Below are 19,356 nucleotides of genomic sequence, written 5' to 3'. Positions count from 1 at the left end.
CCTCTCCACATCCATCCTATCTGGTCCTTTCAACATTCAGTAGGTTTCAATGAGATCCCCCCCCCCCCCCACATTCTTCTGAATTCCAGTGAGTACAGGCACAACACTGCCAAATGCTCCTCACATGTTAACCCTTTCATACCTGAATCATCCTTGTGAACCTCCTCTGCACTCTCTCCAATGATAACATATCCTTTCTGCGATATGGGGCCCAAAACTGTTGACAGTACTCCAAGTGCAACCTGACTAGTGTCTTATAAAGCCCCAGCATTCTCTCCTTGCTTTTATATTCTATTCCCCTTGAAATAAATGCCAACATTGCATTTGCCTTCTGTATTGGAGGGGTTGTGACTGTCACGTGACAGTACTGCCCATTTACCTGGTCGAAAGACACGCCACCTGCCAATCAAGGTTTGACCCCTCCTCGCCTATCAATGCACACGTAACCATTGGCCCTTTCAATTAGCCTTGTACTTGACTTTGGGCGATTGGCCTTTGTAATCAGCTTAACCCTGCTGGCACCGAGCCATTGGCCTCCCTGTGAATCACCTGGGCTGGATTCATCAGCCCTGCTGCACTATAAAGGAAGCCACGTGTGCTTGACCCTTTCTCTTATTTGCTACCTCCGAGGGACCACCCTGCCGTTGGTGAGTTGTGCATTGAATAGGGTTAAGGGTGTGGGTATTGTCCCTAATATCATAAGAGCCGTGCCTGCACAGAGTCAGGGGGTATTGGGTATCGTATTGACTTTTCCCTTGGTTGTGTGTGCGCGCGCGCGTGTACTTTGTTCCCACGCGATTTTATTAACTGTCCGCGTGTGTTTTATTGCTGATCCGACAACTGTAAATTGTGTGTGTGTGTGTGTTGCCTCTGTTGCCATTTTCCCACGTTTGCCTTCTGTAAATAAAATCCTTTACTACCAAGACTACATGTCCAGAGTCCTTGTCCGTGAGACTTACCGAATCTGTTTCCTCACTTACAACACCTTCTTTACCACAGAGTCAACCTGTAAACTAACCTTTTGGGAGTCTTGCACAAGGACTCTTAAGTCCCACTGAACCTCTGATGTTTGAACCTACCTCCCATTTAGATAATTGTCTGCACTATTATTCCTTTTACCAAAATGCATGATTGTACATTTCGCAACACTGTATTCTATCTGCCGCTTTTTTGCCCCATTCTTCCAATTTGTCTAAGTTATGCTATAATCGTATTGCTTCCTCATCACTACCTACCCCTCCACTTATCTTTGTATCATCTGCAAACTTTGCCATAAGGCCATCAATTCCATTAACTAAATCATTGACAAACAATGTGAAAAACAGCGGTTCTGGTACTGACCCCCGAGGAACATCACTAGTCACCGGCAGTCAACCAGAAAAAGGTCCTTTTATTCCCAGTTGCTGCCTCCTGCCTGTCGACTATTCCACTATCCGTGCCAGTATCTTTCCTGTAATGCCATAGGTTTTTATCTTGTTAAGCAGCCTCATGTGTGTCGCCTTATGAAACGCCTTCTGAAAATCCAAGTAAATCAAGATCTCCAAATCATTGCTTATTATTAATTGCCAAAGTTTGAAGGGAATTTTTATAGGTATGTACCTTTATAATAATTCAATTGAAGACAATCCTCGACAGGGTAAAGTTGTTTTCAAATTAAGGATTCAATTACTGACTTCTCAATTTGTAGTATGATGTTTCTGATTAAGATATAATTTGCTATGTTGCAGAAAGAAGCCTAATAGATCTGCTAGTTATATTGTTGAAGGGAGCAAGATATTAGGGTCACAGTCTATCATTATTATGATTGAATGTGACTTAATATTTAAAATCTTTGCTCTTTGCTTAATTGATGCATTTGATAGCCACATGTGATACGTATTTATCTGGGCTTAAGGATGTAAAGTGCTTCTTAATGACAGGGAGTTTTACCTGAGAGGAGGGAAGACTGACATCTTGCCCTGAAACAGTATAAATTATGAGATTGTGCTCTTGGCGGCAGTAAGATCTGTGATGCCCTATGCAAATTGTTTACACTCCCCTCTAGCTAATTGACACTAGATCAAAACAGTTTAAAATAAAAATAATTGGGTTTTGTCTTTTATAACCTTTCAAGTGCTGGGAATGAACTTGAAATAAATGATTTCTTCGCAGAACCTCTTAATTAAGCTGGCCAAACCCCAAAGCACTAAATTTCCTGTACAGAAGTGGCAGAACGTACAAACATGAAGACATTTCTGACTGGAGATAGAGATTGAAAAATGGTAAATACTGAGACTCTTTATCAAAGCCAATATAGCACTCATGAAAAGTTAGATGTACTAAAGGCATAAATCAGTCTTATTCTATGGCTATTCCAGAGACTTGGTTGCAAAGTGGCCAATTATTGGAGATATTATGAGATAGCTAGTTTTATAAAAAGTAGAAAGGATTGGAAATAAGAGGCAAATCCAGAGAGGAGAGATCATAGTTCAAAAGTTCAAGTAGTAGGATATACTTATGTAGGGCTAAGAAATGCTGAGTGGCGTATGAATTGATGGGAGTTGTTGAAGTGTGCCTAACAGTAATAATAATTTACAAAGGTTTGTAGAATTTGATATACATCAAGAATAAAAGGTTCAACTGGGGTGGCGGGGAGTGGGGGGTAAATGGGTAATATAATGATCTTGTGAAATTTTGATATATATACAGTGCCTTGAAAAAGTATTCAGCCCGCAAAACAATTTTCACATTTTACTGTCTCATTCTGTAAGTATAAAATTTATTTAAGTAGGATTTTTTGAGCTACTCAGGAAAGCATCATGTTAAATCAAAAGAAAAATTCCAGTACCTGTCAACAATTTACTAAAGGTTAAAAAACAAAATTGTGTGGCTGAAAAAGTATTCACCCTCTTTGTAATCACTATGCTACCTTTCCTACCTTGCCAGCTCACCCAATTTGTTGCTGTAGAAAATTGGAGAATCGTCCTTTTTCAATGAATTCTCCCTCTCTCTGTAAGGTCCAACTGTATGATAGATGTTTCAACAGACCAAACCAAATTAAATACAAAATAGCATTCAAGATGAGTCAGGGAAGTGATAACAGAGAAGTACAAACCTGGGGAAGGGCACAAGACCACCTGAAAGGAACTGAACACACCTCCGGAGCTCAGTGCAGTCTATTGCGAAAATGTGGAAAAAAATATGAAACCTCAGTCACGCTATCTAGGTCAGGCCACCCTTCTAAACTTGGTCACCGGAGAAGAATAACACTTGTAAAAGAGGCTACTGTGACGACAGCACTCACTCTGAGTGAGATACAGAAGTCAATGACTGTAATTGGAGATGGTGTTCATGGCTCCAGAATCTCGAAGGCCTTGCACAAAAAGGGTATGTATGGAAGAGTGGCAAGGAAGAAGCCGTGGCTGAAATAAAACATACCCTTGCCTGTAAAACATCACTTAGAAGATACTGTAAAGATGTGGAAGAAGGTCTTGTGGTCAAATGAGACTTAAGTGGAAATTTATGGCCTCACTGTTAAGTAGTACCTGTGGAGTAAAATCTAATGCTGCACGTCAGCCAGGTAACACCATCCTAAAGTATGGTGGAGTTGGCATCATGTTTTGCGGATGCTTTTCTGCAACAGGGACCAGAAATCTGGTCAGGATTGATGAGAAAATGAATACTGCTAAATACAGAGACATCCTGGATGAAAACCTGCCAGCCTCTGCCAGAAACTTAAACTGGGGAGGAAGTTCATCTTTCAGCAGGACAATGAACCTAAGCACACTGCCAGAGCAATCATGGAGTGGCTTCGAATGAAGAAAATTGATGTCCTTGAGTGGCCCAGTGAGAGTCCTGACCTTAACCTGATCGAACATCTCTGGCAAGACCTCAAGATTGCTGTCGACCATCGTTCATCAACTGACCTGACACAGCTTGAACAATTTTGCGAGAAAGAATGGGCAAATCTTGCTCCATCATGTCATGCAAAGCTATTGGAAACTTATCCAAAAAGAGTACTGGCTGTAATAGTGGCTCAACTAAATACTGCATAAAGGGGGAAAAATTGTTTTCAGTTTTTGAATTTTTAGTTTTTCATGCTCTACAATTTTCCCTGTTTTGCTGCTCTGCTGTGAAAAAAAGAACATGTGATTCACAAATAAATTGGTCAATTTCCCTGTTTGTAATATAAAGAAAGGGTTGCGGGCGAGTACTTTTACAAGGCACTGTATTAACTGGAAGAAACCATATTAGCAGTAACAGTCTTGACAGTCTTGAAAGGGTCTTGACCTGAAATACTGACTGTCCATTTCCTTCCACATGAGCTTCCTGACCTGCTGAGTTTCTCCAGCATCTTGTTTATTGCTCTAGATCCCCTCTATAGTCTGTTGTGTCTCTAGCAGTAATAGTTTTAGGACAAATTCATAAGAACATAAGAAATAGGAGCAGGAGTAGGCCATCTGGCCCGTCGAGCCTGCTCTGTCATTCAATAAGATCATGGCTGATCTGGCCATGGACTCATCTCCACCTACTTGCCTTTTCCCCATAACCCTTAATTCCCCTACTATGCAAAAATCTGTCCAACCTTGGCTTAAGTATATTTACTGAGGTAGCCTCCACTGTGTCATTGGGCAGAGAATTCCACAGATTCACCACTCTATGGGAAAAGCAGTTCCTCCTCATCTTCATCCTAAATCTATTCCCCTGAATCTTGAGGCTATGTTCCCTAGTTCTAGTCTCACCAACCAGTGGAAACAACTTTCCTGCCTCTATCTTATCTATCTCTTTCATAATTTTATATGTTTCTTCTATAAGATTTCCTCTCATTCTTCTGAATTCATGGAAAAATCGTTATTCAAGATTGATCTATTGATATGCCAATGTGGGAACAAATTCTCGTAAATATAGTATTGTACAGTGCGAAAGAGTTAATTAACAATCTTCTAGTTAACAATTCTTGTGGGAGGAGTAGATAGAATCATTCAGTACAGGAACAGGTCAAGTCCGTTTTCTCACCAAGTCTGTTCCAATCAAATACTCCTGTATTTTATTCCTATGTTGACTTCATCTTATTTATGCAATACTTCCATTAACTCTTCCCAAATTACCTCACACCCGTATGCCATTGACAATTTATAGTGGTCAATCAACCTACTGTCTTTGGCATGAGGATAGAAACTGGCATTCCCAAAGGAAACCTACACAAATGCAGAGTGAACATGCAAACTGCAGGCAGTTCCAGATGCGCTGAGGCGGTAGTTCTACTAGCTGCATCACTGGCAGACTTGAGCCTGCTCTCTCCAATGTACGAGGGGTGATTGATAAGTTTGTGGTCTATGGTAGATGGAGTTAATTTTAGAAAATCTAGCACATTTATTTTTCAACATAGTCCACTCCTACATATACACACTTAGTCCAGCAGTCGTGGAGCATCTGGATCCCTTCTTTGTAGAAGTGGTCTGCAGCAGGGGTGATTGATAAGTTTGTGGCCTAAGGTAGAAGGAGATGAGTTATTAACTTCAAACTTCCTGCATTATCACTCAAAGAGTTGAACTGCACGTGCATGTAATAAGAGCGTCGTGGACGTCCAGGTGGTCCACAGCCGGGGTGATTGATAAGTTCGTGGCCTAAGGTAGAAGGAGATGAGTTATACAGCTCTGGTTACATGCACGTGCAGTTCATCTCTTTGAGTGATAATGCAGAAAGTTTGAAGTTAATAACTCATCTCCTTCTACATGAGACCATGAACTTATCAATCATCCTTGCTGTGGAGCACTTTCTGGAGGTCCAGGACGCCGACTTCTACAAAGAAGGGATCCGTATGCTCCACGACCACTGGACTAAGTGTGTAAATGTAGGAAAAATAAACGTGCTAGGTATTCTAAAATTGACTCCTCTACCTTAGGCCACGAACTTGTCCATCACACCTCGTACTAGAAAATCAGTGAGTGCTGGATGTAGTAAAAGTTGTGAGCAGAACACCATCCTGACTATGTGGTAAGGAATTGTCCTTGTGATTTAGCCATGCCTTTTGACAAACTATTCCAACTCAACTGCAACACTGGCATTTACTTAAAATCGACCACCGCATCAGCCTCTGCAACTTCTGCCATCTCCAGTAGGGATCTTACCACTAAACATATCTTTTCCTCCCGCCTTCCCCACCCCCCATCCCTGGCTTTCCACAAGGATCGCTTCCTTCGTGATTCCTTTGTCCATTTGACCCTCCCTATTAATCTCCGTCCTGGCACTTACCCCTACAATAGGCCTAAGTGCAATACCTGCCCATACACCCCCTCCCTTACCTTCATTCAGGGCCCCTAACAGTCCTTCCGATGAGGCAACAATTCATCTGAGAATATGCTGGGATCATCTATTGTGTGCAGTGCTCCAGATGAGGCTTTCTCTACATTGGTGAGACCCATTGTAAATTCAGGGATCGCTTCGTCAAGCATCTCTGCTCTATCTGCCAAAGTGGAACTTCCTGGTGGCCAAACATTTTAATTCCCATTCCCATTCTCATTCCTGCTCCAACATGTTGGCCCGTGGCATCCTCTTGTGCCAAGACGAGGCTGCCCTCAGGGTGGAGGATATAACTTACTCCTATAGCTTACTGCCTATAACCTTTCTCCTATTGTCTGCTCTCCTGTCTTATCAGATTCCTTCTTCTCCAGTTTTTGACCTTTCCTACCCACCTGGCTTCACCTTTCACCTTCCAGTTAGCCTCCCTCCCCTCCCTCTACCTTTTTTATCCTGGCGTCTTCCCCTCCTTTCTCAGTTCTGAAGGAGGGGTCTGGCCCAAAATGTTGAATGTTTATTCATTTGCATAGATGCAGCCTGACCTGCTGAGTTCCTCCGGCATTTTGTGTGCGTGTTGCTGTGGATTCCAAGCATCTGCAGACATTCTCATGTTACTATTTACAGTGGCCTTGTATACCCTGTAAACAAATATCAGAGCAAATTCAATCCTTCCATTTTCCACACCATCAGTGTACTTGTAAATATCAGCAATGCGATGGAAGTGTTGTAATAGAAGCAGGCTATAGTGTTTAACAAATTCATTAATCTGTTATATATTCTGGAGCTACACACGGGGAAGCAAATAAAGGTAGTATTAGTCTCAATGTACTGCAGCTGAGAGTTGGAAGAATTTAATGATAAGGTTATGCCTTTAGGAATTAATCATTAAATGCTGCTGACTTTATACAGTATATGTACCTGTAAAGGGATAATAAATCATAGTGCTAAGTTGAAATGTGATAGTATTGATTACAGTGATAAATGTGAAATTCAGGAAAGAGTTATTTACTCTGATAGGTTTAGAAAATAAGTTCAGTCTGTACAGTCATTAAACATAGAATTTGGCACTCAGTTGTCAGCTGAGTTACATCTGTGTAAACATAACAAACTGGGGTACCAATAGTGCATGTTTTTGCTTATGCATTGTGCGTCATATATTATAAATGTGAAACTGAATAATAAAAGACCAACAAATGAGAATGATACAGTGAATTGAGTAATGAATATATGAAAAGCAGTTAGAAGGTATAAATCAATTAATGAGGGCAAACTAAGATGAGCTGCAAGAAAAATGTATCTGTAAAACAAGCTAATCCAACTAATCCTATCGCATCAAAAACTGTAGCATTGTTTAAATTTCTTTTGATTTTTCTGATAAATGTTATATTAATAAGCAAACAGTTCTTAAAAATCTGAACAATTTAGAATAAAATATATATTGTTGATTTACCTGCTTTTAAAACACTCAGTAGCCACTTTATTAAGTTCCTCCTGTACCTGATAATCACTGAGTGTATGTCTGTGGTCTTCATCAGCTGTAACCCGTCCACTTCAAGGTTTGATGTGTTGTGCGTTCACAGATACTATTCTGCACGCCACTGTTGTAACACTTCTTTTGATTTACTATTGCCTTCCTGTCAGACTATTCTCCTCTGACCTCTCTTATTAGCAAAGCATTTTTGCCCACAGAACTGGCATTCACTGGATGTTTTTTCTTATTTTCGCACCATCCTTCTTAACCCTACAGACAGTTGTGCATGAAAATCCCAGGAGATCAACAGTTTGAGATACAGGTTTCCCCCGCCATCCGAAGGTAGAGCGTTCCTATGAGACGGTTCGTAAGCCAAAATGTTGTAAAGCGAAGAAGCAATTGCCATTTATTTATATGGGAAAATTTTGTGAGCGTTCGCAGACCCAAAAATAACCTACCAAATTATGCCAAATAACACATAAAACCTAAAATAACAGTAACATGTAGTAAAAGCAGGAATGATATGATAAATACACAGCCAATATAAAGTAGAAATACTTTTCCACAATCATTGCTGAACTGTTCTCTGTAGCGAAAATCTCACGCAAGCGCCGTTGGCAAAAAATCTCACGCAAGCGCTGTTTGCAAAAAATCTCACGCAAGCGCTGTTGGCAAAAAATCTCGTGCAAGTGCTGTCCAGTAACCTTTAAGCTATGAAGCTGCCAAATCATGCCAAATAACATGTAAAAATACACAGCCGATATAAAGTAGAAATAATGTATGTACAGTGTAGTATTACTTACTGGAATTGGGAAGACAGCACAGGGCACATGGATGATGGTGTGTTAGACTGAGTCATCGCAGGTTGGGTGGTGCAGTGGTCCCCACCCTTCAGGCCACCAATCGATACATTGCTGTGAGGCACGCAGGGGTCCAGTGGTAGCCGGAAGGCACACAGCACATCTTTAAGGAAAAAGCTGAAATAAACATGCTAATTAATTAGGTGCTGCCCGGCACATAATTGTCGGCCCAGATTGGTGCCAATTGCCGATTGCATCGCCTTTGATCTGGGCCGACATTTACGTGTGGGGCAGCACCTAATTAATTAGCATGTTTATTTCGGCTTCTTTCTTAAAGATGTGCTGCGTGCCTCCCGGCTACAGCTGCATTCTCCACGGATCGGTACAGTATCTGTCCACGGCCTGGGTATTGGGGTGGTGGGACACTGGGGTGTCATCTCATCGTCTGTTTCCATTAGGGAAGGCAGCTCATCTTCTCCTATGACTGCCTGCCTTGATGTTGAAGGTCGAGGTTCGTCGTCTGCTGTGGCTGATGTGGAAGGCTTGTTTGACTGCTGAGCCTCGCACATTTTTCTATCATAGAGTTCTTTGTTAGGACTCAAACCATCTTGTAAATATCCCCTAAACCTACGTACCCTTTCAAAATTAAAGTCGTACTTTATCATTGGCAGCGAAAATCTCACGTAGTTGCTTCACTTTTGCTACTGCATTCGGTTTCGATTGTTAACCTTTCCTCTTCCAATTGCATCAGCTCTTTATCTATCAGTTCTTGGTCATGGGATGCCAAAACCTCTTCAACATCATGTTCGTCAGCTTCCACAAGGCAAACTCATTTAGTCCTTACTTCGCTCACCACGATCGAAATGCTTAATTATGTCTAGTTTTACGCTAAGTGTAACACCCTTACGAGCTCTTTTAGGCTTTTCTGACACCATAGAACTCATCTTGCAAACGGCTGCTCACAGGCACGTGTTAAAGCAATACTGTTCCGAATCCGGGGAGAGCGGCTGCTTGGGGCGCGCGCGCTGAATTTTTTATTGTGCGCTGTTTTTTTTCGTAACAGTGAAAACACCTTCTGAAAGCGAAAACAGGGTACTAATGTAGGTCTTTTGTAACAGTGAGGTTTCGTAAAGCGAACGTTCGAAAAGCGGGGGACACCAGTACTCAAACTACCCTGTTTGGCACCAACAATCGTTCCTCGGTCAAGGTCACTTAGATCGCATTTCTTCCCTATTCTGATGATGTTTGGTCTGAACAACAACTGAACCTCTTGACTATGTCTACATGATTTTATGCATTGAGTTGCTACCTCATGATTGGCAAATTAGATATTTGCATTAATGAGCAGTTGTACAAGTGTACTGAGTGTATTTAGGCAAACATTTTTCTTAGAAGTATTCTATTGAGCTTCTAACCTAAGGTTCCATATTTTCCTGTAGCTGCTTATTACAAATTTATCCTAGCATTGCCTATTCAGTATGTGTTTTCTGCATGTCATTAGGTGCCTACATTTTTTATCCAGTCTGCGATCTCAGCCAGGTTTGTTATCTAGAGCCCACTTCTGCTGCCTCCAGCAATTTTCACTGCTCAGGTAACCACAGTAATTGCAAACCATGTGGTCATTTCATATTGACCTACCCCAAGTGACTAAATTTGTGCAAGCAGATTCAGTAATAGCAATCAGAAAAGAAACCACTCAATACTTGAAAGGTAAATAAGATTACTGGACTACGGCGAAGGAACCAGGGGAATGAAGTAAGATTGCAAGGGAGCACCTACAGGAAAAATGATGTCTCTCTGATGTTAAAGTTTGTAGATTTCTCCACTGCCTTAACTAATACAGGGTGTTTCCAAATCTTCTACTTGCTCTCTGTTATCGTTTGTCTTATTGAGGAGGCGATAGGTAGCTACAGGTAGGTATCCATCAAAGTTTCAAGAGCCAGGTAGCTAGGAGAGAGTAAAGAATAAGGCGGATGGTTCTCAGTACCTCTGGCTATTCCCCTCAAGTGTACTGCTTTGAATACTGTTGGGGTAGGTCAAATTTAAAGACAGAATATAATATTAATGGTAAGACTCTTGGCAGTGTGGAGGATCAGCGAGATCTTGGAGTCTGTGTCCATAGGACACTCAAAGGTTGACAGTGTTGGTAAGAAGGTGTATGGTGTGATGGCCTTCATCAACCGTGGGACTGAGTTCAGTGTTAAAGCTATATAAGACCTTAGTGAGACCCCACTTAGAGTACTGTGTTCAGTTCTGGTCACCTCATTACAACAAGGATGTGGATACTATAGAGAGAGTACAGAGGAGATTTACAAGGATGTTGCCTGTGTTGGAGATCATGCCTTATGAGAATAAGTTGAGTGAACTTGGCCTTTTCTCCTTGGAGCGACGGAGGATGAGAGGTGATATGATAGAGGTGTATAAGATGATGAGAGGCATTGATCGTGTGAATAGCCAGAGGTTGTTTCCCAGGACTGAAATGCTAACATGGGGGGGCATGGCTTTAAGGTGCTTGGAAGTAGGTACAAGTGGGATGTCAGAGGTAAGTTTTTCACACAGAGTTTTGGGTGTGCGGAATGCACTGCCTGCGACGGTGGTAGAGGCGTATAAAATAGGGTCTTTTAAAAGACTCTTAGATAGGTACATGGAGCTTAGAAAAATAGAGGGCTATGCGGTAGGGAAATTCTAGGCAGTTTCTAGAGTAGGTTACATGGTCGGTACAACATTGTGGGCCGAAAGGCCTGTAATGTGCTGTGGATTTCTATGTTCTATGAAGCGACCTACTGGGGCAAGTTGCAGTGACTAGGTCTCTTGCATTTAGTCTGGTTCAGTGGTTCAGAAGGGAAGCAACAAAAAAGAAAGAAGTGGTGATAAGGGATTCAATAGTTAGAGGAGCAGACAGGAGATTCTAGGAACCTCATAGGTGCCAGGGCCAGGGATGTCTCAGATCGGGTCCACAGTATTCTTCAGGGGAAGGGTGGGCAGCCAGAAGTCCTGGTTTATAATGGTATCAATGACATAGGGAGGGAAAGGGATGAGGAACTAAAGAGAGAATACAGGAAACTGAAACCTCGAACTGAAAAGTTGTAATCTCTGGATTGCCGCCTGTGCCATGTGCCAGTGAAGGTAAGAATAGGAAGGTTTGAATGGGAAGCTGAAAATTTGGTGCAGGGGGCAGGGTTTCAGATATGTGGTTCATCGGGAGCGAAGGAGGATGAGAGGTGACTTGATGGAGGTGTATAAGATGATAAGTGGCAGAGGTAGAGTAGACAAGACAGACTTTTTTCAGGGGGGAAATGGCTAATACAAGGAGGCATAATTTTAAGGTGTTTGGAAGAAAATGTTGGGGATTGCCAGGTAGTTTTTTTCGTACACCAAGAGTGGTTGTTGCCTGGAACTCACTACCAGGGGTAGCGGTAGATACAGAGAGACAGATACATTTGGGACTTTTAAGAGACCATTAGATAGGCCCGTGAATGAAAGAAAAATGGAGGACTATGTGTGAGGGAAGGGTTGATCTGAGGGTAGGTTAAAAATTTGATACAACATCATGGGCCGCAGGGACTGTTCTGTAACTTACTCTTCGTGCTGCATTGGATCCAGAGTAACAATTATTTCATTCTCCTTTACAATTAGGTATTGGAAGTTACATGAAACAATCTTAAACCTTGAATCTATTCTGAGTTCTGTGAATCTTGTTCTGTGATCTGATGTAACTTCAAAATTCAAAGTATATTGATTATCAAAGTATGTATGCAGTATACAACCATGAGATTCACCTTCCCACAGACGGCCACGAAACAAAGAAAACCATGTAACCCGTTTAAAGAAAACATTAATACCCAATGCTCAAACAAAAACAGATCACGCAAACGGCAAAATCGAGTAAAAACACAGAATGTAAGACATCAAACCATCAAACCACAGAGTCATTGAAACAGTCTAGGAATGTTCAGTTTAGTTTAATTGAGTTATGTGTCTTTCATTGTCTGCAGGCAGTAGAACCAGTCTGCCCCAATCAAAATCACACAAAATTGCCATTTAAAAACAAAGGAGTAACCAGAAGCAGAAACACATATAACATGGACTGAAGAGCACAATCCACAAACCATGTTGATTACACCTTGCTCAAGGCCTAAGACTCCAGCACCGTCCTCCGGCAGCATTGAGAGAGAGGGAGAGAGATTGGTCAAACGTGGGCAGATAGCGCTGAACATCTGCTCACCTTTCACTCTTGTCCTCATTGATTTAAATCTTGCTTGATACTTTAATCGGTGAGAAATGGAGCTGGTCATGGTCTTGCGCCACGTCTCTAGGCTTCTTGGCCTCCAGGCCACACACTCCTCTTAAAACCTAACTGAACTCCTTCGAAGACAGCAAAGCACCAGATTGCTTAGTCAGCCTGAAAGCACACCATTAAAATGTAAATCACAGGCTCCAATTGCATGTGAAGGCTTAGTAGCTCAATCATATTTGAAAGAAGAGGAGGTAAAATGAATAGTTTTGTGAACTGTCTGAAAGTCATCACCTTTGGTCGCACTGCTTGCTGGCGCCATCTTCTTCTGACCTTGTTGAGAGAATGTTAATCAAAGGTACAATGTGATGGGTTCAATTACCTAGGACTTCCAAAATCCTTTAAAAAATGCCAGTTGAGAAATTGGTGTTGCACATTAGAGCTCATGGCATAAAATGATAAAGCATGTAGGGAGAGAGATGGGTATGAATAATAATATCTCTGTGTTTGCTTTGAGACCCTTAAAGATAAACATAGAATGTTAGCTTCAAAGTAATAAAAAAAAGTGATTAATAAATTATCCCCAACATTTTAAAATACCAATATTTTGTACAGCAGGAGTTTCAGTGACCAACTAGTAATGATATGCTGACTGGTGCATAAAGCTTGTGCTTCTACTGCACTCAAGTATGAATCAGAGTTGGTCAAAATCCAGATAACATCATGGAGTTTGTGTTCTTTGCCACTGGGCTTAGTACTTTATTAATAGAGTTTGATCCAAATCAGATTAGGTTTTGTAATTTGTTATTAAAGCAAATTGCATTTTGAAGGTATATAATCATTCAGGGCCTCATTTGAATAAATATCATTTAAAGAGCATCATGTGTAAAAACTATGGTGGCTTATGTGTCAAAATGGCTTCTAGACAGTTTCCCTTGCGCATTATTTTAACAAAGGTACAATGTTGTTTGATGAATGCAACAAATATTCTTCAGGTTTAACACCTTCTGCAGTTGTGAAGAGCTATTTTGTCTAAATATTAGAATATAAATGCATGAATTAACTAATTAGAACATTAATAGCCAAGAGAAAAATATTACATTTTTAGTAAGACAATAATGTAGGTTACTCGTTTTTTTTGTGTACAAAAATATTGCTGTGACCCCCACCTTCCTTTTCAGTCCTGATGAATGGCTTCACCCAAACAATCGACTGTTTACTCCCCTCCATAGATATTGTCTGACTTGCTGAATTCCTCCAGAATTTTGAGTGTGTTACTCAAGTATCTTTTTTTTGCAGGTGTACCTGGAGTAAAAGCTGAACGTTTTGCAGAAGGCATGGTGGTGAAACATTGTGCATTGTCATTAGTAGGAGAGCCAATCATGTACCCAAAAATCAATCAGTTTATAAAACTGTTGCACCATGAAAAAATTTCCAGTTTCCTTGTAACAAATGCCCAGTTCCCTGAGGAAATCAGGTGAGGATGAAATTAGCAGGCTGTTACAGATAAAGGTTTATTATATTAATGAAAATTAACTCAAAGGGAAACTACTTTTATTTTAATAGCAACTTTTTAAGATAGGTTTGTTCCTTTCTCTGGATTTTAATTGATTTTGAAACACTGTCCAATGAAAAGGAAATATACTTCCTGCTATGTGGTAATCTAATAAAATTTGCTTATTTTTGATTAATTAATCGACATTAATCAATCTAAAACTACAGCGAAAAATGGTGGTAGTTACAAATAAAATTAAAGCACTGTTAAATTTGAGCAAATTTATCCTTTTAATATATTAAGATTTCTTCAGATATAAATTTGATCTTCAGTTTTTCCAAGGTTAAATATAAATTGCTTTTTATTTGTTTCAGCATGTCTCATAGTCACATAATGCTTGAGATTTGTAAGGATCGTTCTAAAATAAACTTAATTAAGCAACTCCAGGTAGAGAGGTGATTAGATTCTGAAAGACAGATTAGCTGAGTTGACAAACTCACGATTTATCATCACTGTTCTACCGTAACTTTATAATTAAAATCTTATCTGGAGGTTAGAAACTCCACCTGGACAGAAGATTTTAACAAAAAGTAAAGTATTTTGAGTTATTTCATTGGTCCAAAAACAAAATATTCATTATGCAAGTGATAAGTTAACATCTTAAAATGTGTAGACATTTCCATGCAAAAACAATGGCAGTCAGTAGTTAGATCTTCCAGAGCACAAAAGAATTCAAGTTTCTAATTGAGAAGATGTCATAACCTTATTAACGTGAAATCAGGTTTGTATTTGAATTGAGTGGAATTGACGTAATGATCTTCATCTTGTGTTTTGTTTTCTTCCAAAATTGTGGGAATCTCGAGAATCCCTGTTAACTTTGAAAGCAAGAGAGGGAAAGAAACATTTTTTTAGATTCTTTTATCAGATGGATTTCAAAACTAATTTCAGGAATTTGATCATGTTTGATAAAATGTTGTGTAAGTTACTATCGGCAGAATAATGTACCACACTTTTTTTTATTATTCAGAAATCTTGAGCCGGTTACTCAGCTGTATGTCAGTGTGGATGCAAGTACTAAAGACAGCCTCAAGAAAATTGATCGCCCTCTCTTTAAGGACTTTTGGTCACGATTTCTTGAATCCTTGAAAGCATTAGCAGATAAGGTACGAAGATTATTCATTGTTACAAATTTATATTTTATTCTTTAAATTGTGTTGGTGTGCTCTTTAAATTTTAGAGAATTATGAAATATTTTTAACAAATTGGCAAGGGTCTGTAGTCAGTATTTAAACATCACTGACTTTATACTAGCCATAGATATATTTGGCCCCTTAATTTGTAAATGGTCATCTTCCCCATTATGGTCCTTTAACATCAATGCTCCTCCAAAAGTAATTGATATCTCCTGCCTATTATCTATAGAGGGTATAAACAACTAAAACGATTGTATGCTAATACTTGCTGTGAAATAACTGGCAATGCTGCACTGGTTTCATAACAGATTGACTTCTGCGTATTTGAATAGATAATAAAGCTAGAACATAGCTGGGGTTTTTCTGTGGGTAAAATTTAAAAACTATGCCGCAAAACAGTTTATTACTTTTGTTCCTATCTGTTATTGAAGTTAATTAATTATGCTTGGCATAACTGATTGGTGGTTGATGTAGACTGAGCAGGTGATAAAGGGTTGTGTTGAACTCAGTCCAATCAACCCTCACTCACTTTTGCTTCTTGCAGGAAACTCTTAAGGCTGATTTATACTTGTGCGTACTAGCTTACGCCGTAGCCTAAGCAAGTGGACTACACCGTTGTGAACATTTATACTTGTGCATTGGTGTGTCACTGCCAAAGTGCTAGTTAGCGGTGGGGTTTCTGTGCCACTCTGTTGCATTTCTTCGTATTGAAACTCAAGAAACTCAAACTTCAAACTATGGCGACTGAAACTGAAGGAGGATGAATTTTCTGTGCTTGTCCGGCCACAGAGAGACATGGACAAGGAAGTGCATTTCAGATATTTTCGGATGTCGGCAGGTGGATTTGACGATTTGGTTCATCATCTCCAACCATTTATTTCGCACCAGTGTGCGTGCAGTATACACTGAGATTGGCAATCACTATTCGAGTTTTAGTTTCAGGTGGAAGTCAACAGGCTGTAGCAGCTAGCTACAAACTGGTGTCAAGCACGGGGTCCTCCATAATTTTGGAGGTCTGTAAAGCTTTATGGAAAGCATTGCAGCCAGAGTTCCTTCCCTGCCCTTCAGTCGCCCAGTCTATTGCAGCGTAGGAGGAAATGCGATGCTACCAAGCGGACCAATCACAGTTGTTTCGTCTGCGTCGCCGTGACGCGTAGTTACATTTTGGGAGAGGCGCGCATTAGGCTACGGCATAGGGTATGCTGCTACGCTGTACCTACGGCGTACAATTGATACACGTATAAATCAGTCTTTAATTGCACTAGTCTTTCATAGCTGTGTAGCTCCCAACATCCTGCCAGCTATGTCACTGTGGTCCACGGGCAATGAGACTAACTTGGATACAGTCTGAGAAAATTTAAGAAAATGCCCTTAGACTGCCCTGATAGTCTTCTAAGAGCATAGACTGCTAATAATCTCATGTAATTTCATCCCTGCATTTGGAAATGTGATCTGATGCTGAATAACTCTCGAGTTGGGTGTAAGTTTGTTGCTTAACAGGAAGACTAGAGGAAGGTAACTTCTGCATCGTATTCATTGCCAATTACTTTACTGCAGTTATTGTGTGTCATAATCTTTGAGGACTATGAGCCACATTCAAAAAATATTTATTTTTTTCTGTGTGATGTTAAATGTTCTTTACAGATGACTAATTTCCCCTTGCATTCCCTAACCTATTAGTCTTTGATTATTTGTGATTATTACTTCAGGTTTGATAGACCAACTCATTGTTTTCTGATTTCTCTGTTTAATTAGTTGTCTAGTCTTAATATGTGCTCTAAATGCATATGGATATGTAAATTATTCAGTACTATAAAAATAGATTTATTTAATATGTTTACGAACATGACAAATCTGGTAATGCTGATAACACTTTGGCATTTAGGTGAGTTGTAAAGTAATACATTAGAGTCTTTGTAGTAATGTTTTCTACATCCTGCACTATTATTTATACTGCATATAAATACAAGGCAAATTTAAATAAGAATGAAGAACTTTGAAAGTTAACAGTGAATGACTTGTCTGGTAATTCAGTTTAGACATCATTAACCTAAAGTATTCTTCTCAGAAAATTTCTAAATTATTTGAATGACAAATGCAATATATGAACATAATTTGATGTTTTTTCATAAATGAAAGAAGTCTAACAGATGAAGTAGTAAGCAAGTTATTTCTCAGACTCGTTTTATTTATTCTAGAGAATTTATATGTATTTACATAAATATCTCACAGTTCTGAAAACATTAATGAAATTTATATGATTTTATATTATCAGTTTGTACCATTGTTTTGATTATGGTGCTTGCATACCTTCCCAATGTCCTCATAGGAAATGTTCATAAACTGAAACATAGATATTAAATGCTAACATTTAATTATTGCCTGTGCATTTTAGGATACAGGTGTCCCCTGCTTTTCAAACGTTCGCTTTACGGAACCTCACTGTTACGAAAGACCTACATTAGTTCCCTGTTTTCGCTAACAGAAGGTGTTTTCACCGTTACGAGAAAAGGCAGCACGTGGAAAAAGCAGCGCGCAAAAAAAAATTAGCGCGCCCCGAGCAGCCACTCTCCCCCGGATTTAGAACAGCATCCTCACCGGCATTGCTTAAACACGTGCCTGTGAGCAGCCGTTTGCAAGATGAGTTCTACGGTATTGGAAGAGCCTAAAAGAGTTCATAAAGGTGTTACACATAGCGTAAAACTAGATATAATTAAGCATTTCGATCGTGGTGAACGAAGCAAGGACAAAGTGAGTTTGGCTTGTGGAAGTTGACGAAGATGATGTTGAAGAAGTTTTGGCATCCTATGACCAAGAACTGATAGATGAAGAGCTGATGCAATTGGAAGAGGAAAGGATAACAATCAAAACCGAATGCAGTAGCGAACGGACCGAAAGTGAAGTTGTCCAGGAACTGAATGTGAAGCAACTGCGTGAGATTTTCGCTGCAATGATAAAGTACGACTTTAATTTTGAAAGGGTACGTTGGTTTAGGGCATATTTGCAAGATGGTTTGTGCGCTTACAACGAACTGTATGATAGAAAAATGCGTGAGGCTGGCGATCAAGCATACTGTCGTTTTTCAAGCCTCCCACATCAGCCACAGCAGACGACAAACCTCGACCTTCGACATCGAGTCAGGCAGTCATAGGAGAAGATGAGCTGCCTGCCCTAATGGAAACAGACGATGATGAGATGACACCCCAGTGTCCCACCACCCCAACCCCCAGGCTGTGGACAGATACCGATTCGCGGAGAATGTAGTGGTAGCCGGGAGGCACACAACACGTCTTTAAGAAAAAAGCTGAAATAAACAAGCTAATTAATTAGGTGCTGCCCAGCACGTAATTAATTAGCATGTTTATTTCAGCTTTTTTCTTAAAGATGTGCTGTGTGCCTCCCAGCTACCGCGAATCGGTATTGGTCGGCGGCCCAGAGGGTGGGGGCCACTGCACCACCCCAACCTCCGACGACTCAGCCTAACACACCATCATCAGTGTGCTCTGCGCTGTCTTCCCGATTCCCGTAAGTGATACTACACTGTACATACATTATTTCTACTTTATATAAGCTGTGTATTTTTATGTGTTGTTTGGTATGATTTGGCAGTTTCATAGCTTAAAGGTTACTGGAGAGAGCGTTTTTGCCGAGAGCACTTGCGTGAGATTTTCTGCAGAAAGTGCTTGCGCCATGTTTTTGCCGCGAGTAATTGCGTGTGTTTTTCGCTACAGGGACCAGTGCAGGCAATGATTGTGGAAAAGTATTTCTACTTTATATAGGCTGTGTATTTATCATATCATTCCTGCTTTTACTATATGTTACTGTTATTTTAGGTTTTATGTGTTATTTGGCATGATTTGGTAGGTTATTTTTTGGGTCTGCGA

The 19,356-nt window shown here is 40.2% G+C and overlaps 1 protein-coding gene across 3 annotated transcripts in view; it reads left to right on the top strand.

Annotated features, from left to right (window-relative positions):
• tyw1 (tRNA-yW synthesizing protein 1 homolog (S. cerevisiae)) overlaps positions 1-19,356 on the top strand; it is a 204,278-nt gene that overhangs the window by 96,117 nt on the left and 88,805 nt on the right. For 2 of the 3 annotated variants that reach the window (XM_072243119.1, XM_072243121.1), the window contains 2 exons: positions 14,084-14,261; positions 15,307-15,442. In XM_072243119.1, coding sequence (XP_072099220.1) covers positions 14,084-14,261; positions 15,307-15,442 — 314 coding nt within the window. Of the gene's footprint in view, positions 1-14,083; positions 14,262-15,306; positions 15,443-17,867; positions 18,756-19,356 lie in introns of those variants that run through there. The other variant, XM_072243120.1, reaches the window with a different exon arrangement.

The sequence above is a fragment of the Mobula birostris genome, chromosome 25 (assembly GCF_030028105.1).
Source record: "Mobula birostris isolate sMobBir1 chromosome 25, sMobBir1.hap1, whole genome shotgun sequence".
In the NCBI taxonomy this organism is placed as follows: Eukaryota; Metazoa; Chordata; class Chondrichthyes; order Myliobatiformes; family Myliobatidae; genus Mobula; species Mobula birostris.
Note: the sequence above shows the minus strand (reverse complement) of the source record. Positions and strands in the feature narration are given on the sequence as shown.